General features: G+C 43.4%; 1 protein-coding gene across 1 annotated transcript; it reads left to right on the top strand.

Moving 5' to 3' along the window:
• Positions 1-2,637: 2,637 nt before the first annotated feature.
• LOC127136122 (uncharacterized) lies at positions 2,638-5,133 on the top strand. Its single transcript, XM_051062719.1, has 3 exons — positions 2,638-3,739; positions 3,821-4,640; positions 4,920-5,133. Exons 1-3 carry the CDS (start codon positions 2,638-2,640, stop codon positions 5,131-5,133), a joined length of 2,136 nt encoding a protein of 711 aa, XP_050918676.1.
• The last annotated feature ends 372 nt before the right edge of the window (positions 5,134-5,505 follow it).

Below are 5,505 nucleotides of genomic sequence, written 5' to 3' on the forward strand. Positions count from 1 at the left end.
CAAGTCCCCCCGAGGAAAGAGATTTCATTCCATTTGTCATCAATATCGTGGATCCGCTTGATTCGAACGTGAAAAGAGTGAGAAAAGCTTGGACAAGCATAGTCCGTATTAGCCATGAATGGGGCAAGAAAAATATCCTAGCCAAGGAACCCTACTATGTGTGGGTAAAAGATAGGGCTAGGGTGGTTAAGATGTCGTTTTTGTTTGATCCTTCTTCATTCCCATTGATGCCTGAGCCCGAGCCTATCCTACAAGAGGACATGAACAAACTTACCAGCCAAATCAAAGAGCTTGAGTTGGAAAACACTCAACTACGAGTCGAACTCAATCGCGCCAAGGAACGTAACCACGCCTTGGAGGATAAGGGTAAGCAAGTCTGTGAAAAATTTGAAGATAGCAAGAAAAGGCTCCGATTAGCCGAGGGACAAAGAGTTTGGGTTGGTGGAGCTTTACAAGGAGCTAATTCTGAGCTAGATTTCCGCAACGAGGAGTTGGATCGAGCATCCCGAATCATCAAGGACCTTGAAAATACTGTCGAAAGGTCTAATGCCATGAAGAAAGAAGCGAGGGAAGATTACGAGGCCCAGATTATCGAACTAAGGACCACTCTAAAAGAGTATAAGGATTTGCTAGCCAAGGAGCAACTAGAGAAAGAAAAGATTCATCGAAGCTTCATGCGTGAGCAGTTCAACCTTGGACGAGCTTGCGAGCAAATCAAGAACTTGAAGAGGGGAATATATGACCAAGCCTATGTAGAATTGCAAAACAACTGCAGACATTGGGAGGAGCGTTGCTATGAATTCGAAGCTGCCATTGTTCAAAGGGATGAAATCATCCATAATCTCCAAGTCCTTTACGAAGAATGGAGGGACAAGTACACCAACATGACAGTATTAACCAACTATGCCCTTCAAGACTTTCCCGACAAGTTGAAGGAGGAAGATCTGATCATGTGCCCAGATAATACCCCCAAAGAGGTCTACCACTTCGTTAAGTTCTGCAAAAGAACAATGGCCGAACTCATCACCGACATTGAGGCTCTCCACAAGTCTCAAGGGGTCACTTTTAGGATGGATATCTAGTTGGTTTATTTGCTTCCATTACTTGTATTTTGCAACTTCTATGTATTGTTGTCTATTTTCCCTTCAAAGGATGAATGAAAGTTGTGATTTTTCTCTATTGTGTTATCCTATTTCATGATTGTGAACGAGAATCGTCAAGTAGTTTTTTGCAATGAATAAACATGAATAACTAAAAAGACATTTGCTTTAACAAGAAAAAATTCATGCATCATATGCATCTTTCGAAACATAAAAACATAAAAAAACTCATCCATCCACCCTTTTTTCCTTCCAGAACCACTCTCCAAAGCTGACTTTTCGGTACGATACACGAGGACGTCGACAAGCTGTCATAGAGCAACTTCAAGAGAACCAAGTTGTCCTTCAGGAAGAAGTATCCCAAATGCGGTAATTGATGGAGACTATTCAAGCAGTCGCAAGAAGCCAGGAGGTTATGGTAAAAATGCAAGAAGAAATGAATCAACGTGCCAGTACTACCAATCCTCCTACCCCTCAAACGGTCGAGAATCCGACTCCAGTTCCTCAAGTTGATCCTCCAATTAACATTAATGCACCCGGCGGTGTTCCAAACGACAATCCTCGTCCTCATGCTCCTGAGACAGACGACCAACTTGATGCATTCTTCAGCCCAAGGGACGCTTCTCAGAATGACGCCTTCGGTTCCGCAACCAACAAGGTGGAGAGGAAGGTAAAGGCTATCGAGGAAAAGCTCAAGGCAATGGGGAGCACTGACATTTTGGGCCTCGATGCGGCAGAAATGTGCTTAGTACCTGGGGTCATCATCCTGGCCAAGTTCAAAGTTCCGGACTTTGAAAAATATAAGGGAAATAGCGACCCTAGGACACACATTAGGGCATACTGCCGAAAGATGATTGCCTATTCCAGCGATGATCAACTTTTAATGCATTTTTTCCAGGATTCCCTCAGTGGGGCATCTTTGGATTGGTACATGCAACTCGAGGGCAACCATATTCACACCTAGAGGGAAATGGCTGAGGCATTCCTCAAGCACTATCAGTACAACACTGATATGGCACCTAATCGCATGCAGTTGCAAAATCTGACTCAGAGGCCTGAGGAGTCCTTCAAAGAGTATGCCCAGCGGTGGAGGGAATTAGCTTCTAGGGTACAACCCCCATTGCTAGAAAGAGAATTGGTAGACATGTTTATGGGAAACTTGCAAGGTTCATACCTTGATAGAATGGTAGAGAGCACCTCTCCAGGCTTTTCTGACCTGGTCTTAGCCGGTGAAAGGATAGAAAATATGATTAAAATGGGAAAGATCCAGAACTCTGCCAGTACTTCTAGTGCATCAAAGAAACCTTTTGTTCCCTATGGTAAAAAATGAGAAGGCGAGACCAATGCTGCCTCCATCATTCGAACAAGAAATCCCACTTATCCACAAGTAGCTGCCATAGCTCCCGTCCAACCAAGTCAACAACAACCATTTGCAATTCCTGTTCAAACTCAACAACAACAACGGTATCAACAACAACCACAATATCAACAACAACAAAGGATACGAAGGCCCGAGAGAAGATTTGACCCAGTTCCCATGCCTTATAGCCACATTCTACCATATTTATTGAGGGGATCACTTGTGCAACTAAGGGAGTTAGGACCCCCACCAGTGGTTCTTCCTCCCAGTTATGATGCAAATGCCCGCTGTGAATTTCATTCTGGCGCTCCTGGGCATTCGATCGAGAATTGTAAAGCATTAAAGTACAAAGTTCAAGATCTTATTGATTCTAAGGCAATCACGTTCGCCCCCAAGGGGCCGAATGTAAATAATAACCCGATGCCCCCTCACAATAATGCATCAGTGAATATGATGGAGGCTGACAATGGAAGGAGATTGATGTCCTGTGTGGACGAGTTAAAAACACCACTCATCGAGATCAAGAATGCTTTAATGAAGAATAATACCTTTCCCTTCTGTGGTAATGACTGTGAACATTGTCTGATTAACCCGCAACAATGTAGAACATTGAAGTCTGTCATACAACAATTAATGAACCAAGGGATCTTGATGGTAGACTGCCCGTCCACAAAGGAAGATGTGTCTACCCTCGAGATATCATACGACGAAGTCCCTCCTCTGCAAATTCCATATGAATTCTCTCAGTTAACTCTGTCGGCAAATCCTATAACTCCAATCATAATAACAGTTCCCACACCATTCCCATATGTTGACACCAAGGCAGTCCCTTGGATGTATGACACCTCAGTCTACATTCATGGTCAGAAGATTCAAAAAGAACCGATAAAGTCTAGTGACCCAATGATCAATATCACCGGCACTAGCGGAGTCACAAGAAGTGGAAGGATATTTGCACCGACACCCACTCCAATTGGAACTATCAATCCTTCAACTTCAGACAAAGGCAAACAAATTGATAGCGCTCAGCAAAGACAAGACCCCGCACCTTCAAGTGAAGTAGACGAGTTCTTACGCATTATCAAGAAGAGCGATTATCGAGTAGTTGACCAGCTTAACCAGACACCCTCGAAGATCTCAATGTTGTCTCTATTAATGTGCTCGGAGGCCCATAGGGAGGCTTTGGTAAAGTTTCTGAGGACAGCTCACGTACCGCAAGAGATATCTGTTTGTCAGTTTGAAGGAGTAGTTAACAATATCGCTACTAGCTTAAGCTTAGGTTTCAGTGATGAAGAGCTTCCCGCCGAGGGGAGGAATCATAACAAGGCTCTCCATATTTCTATTGAGTGTGTGGACACAGTCCTATCAAGAGTTTTGGTAGACACTGGGTCTTCCCTCAATGTGATGCCAAAGAGCTCCTTTGCTAAACTAACTATTGAAGGACTCGTAATGAAGCCGAGTGAGCTTATAGTAAGAGCATTTGATGGGACTAGAAGGACTGTAATCGGTGAGGTGAATTTGCCTATGAAGATTGGTCCCCATATTTTCCTTATCACTTTCTTCGTAATGGATATCTATCCAGCCTACAGTTGTCTACTTGGGAGGCCTTGGATCCATTCAGCTGGTGCAGTCACTTCAACGCTCCACCAAAAATTGAAATTCTTAGCTGATGATAAGCTAGTTGTTGTCGAGGGTGAGGAGGACATTGTGGTAAGTCACCTCGCATCTTTCCGATACGTTGAGGGAGAAGGGGAGATAAGGGAAATCCCATTCCAATCATTTGAAGTTATCAATGTTGAAATGGTTTGCCCAGCAAGGGATGAATCAAAAGATGCCGAATCTCCCATGGCATCTCTTAAAGACGCCCTGACAATCATAAAGGATGGACACCCCCAAGGATGGGGAAGATTGCTTGAACTTCCTGCCAACAAGGACCGCACCGGTTTGGGATACAACTCCCAGAATTTGAAGAAGACCACGCCGATAGCTACAAGGGGGTCAGTGATCCCGCTGTCTGATAACTTCTCAAGTGCTGGTTACCTGGATGACAACCGTATTTGTGTCGTGGAAGAAGAAGAAGAAGAAGAAGAAGAAGATGGCTTGATCTTCACAAAGACTGATGGAAACGGTGCCACCAAATGGACCGAGTTTGAAATACCTAAAGTGACCTTGATTGAAATGTAATTCCCAATGTTGTTTTCCTTCCTTTTATCAAAAGAGCCCATATCAAGCCCAAGGCATGGGGGAATCATTTGTAGGGCCTCATCAAATTTCCTTATTAATCATTAATGAAAAAGGGTTCATGTTCGCAATCAATTTTGAGATCCTTGTCTTTCATTTATTCATTTCACTTTTTTTAAATGACATTTTTCTTTTTAAAAAAAAATAATAATAAAAAATTTCTTTTCAAATCATCCTTTCTTTCATACCAATAAAAACGTGAACCTTAAATCATGCAGATCATCCTCGACAACCACCAATGACAATTATGCTACGGTCTCATACGACTTTGACAACCCGATTAATCAAGCTGATGAAGAGTGTGAGGAAGAGGCCGAACTCCCAGAAGAATTGGCAAGGCTGCTCAAGCAAGAGGAAAAAGTCATCCAGCCGTACGAAGAATCAGTGGAAGTGATTAACCTTGGGACAGATGAGGAAGCGAAAGAAGTCTGAGTCGGCTCCGCTCTACAAGACGAGGTGAAGACAAAATTGATTGAGCTCTTGAAGGAATATAAAGATGTGTTTGCATGGTCATACCAAGATATGCCCGGCCTCGATACTGACATTGTGATCCATCATCTACCCCTTAAAGAAGAATGCCCTCCAGTAAAGCAAAAACTACGAAGGACCCGTCCCGACATGGCTATGAAAATCAAGGAGGAGGTACAAAAGCAGCTCAACACCGGCTTCCTAGCGGTCTCCAATTATCCTCAATGGATAGCTAACATTGTGCCTGTACCTAAGAAGGATGGCAAAGTAAGAATGTGCATAGATTACAGAAATCTAAATAGAGCAAGTCCCAAAGATGACTTTCCACTGCCACAC

This window comes from Lathyrus oleraceus, chromosome 4 (genome assembly GCF_024323335.1).
Source record: "Lathyrus oleraceus cultivar Zhongwan6 chromosome 4, CAAS_Psat_ZW6_1.0, whole genome shotgun sequence".
NCBI classification, from domain to species: Eukaryota; Viridiplantae; Streptophyta; class Magnoliopsida; order Fabales; family Fabaceae; genus Lathyrus; species Lathyrus oleraceus.

Coding starts and splice junctions, on each gene's coding strand:
- LOC127136122 (XM_051062719.1), top strand. CDS start 2,638: ATGCCTTATAGCCACATTCTACCATATTTATTGAGGGGATCACTTGTG. Junction 3,740..3,820: donor CGCTACTAGCTTAAGCTTAG/GTTTCAGTGATG, acceptor GTGTGGACACAG/TCCTATCAAGAGTTTTGGTA. Junction 4,641..4,919: donor AAAGTGACCTTGATTGAAAT/GTAATTCCCAAT, acceptor TAAATCATGCAG/ATCATCCTCGACAACCACCA.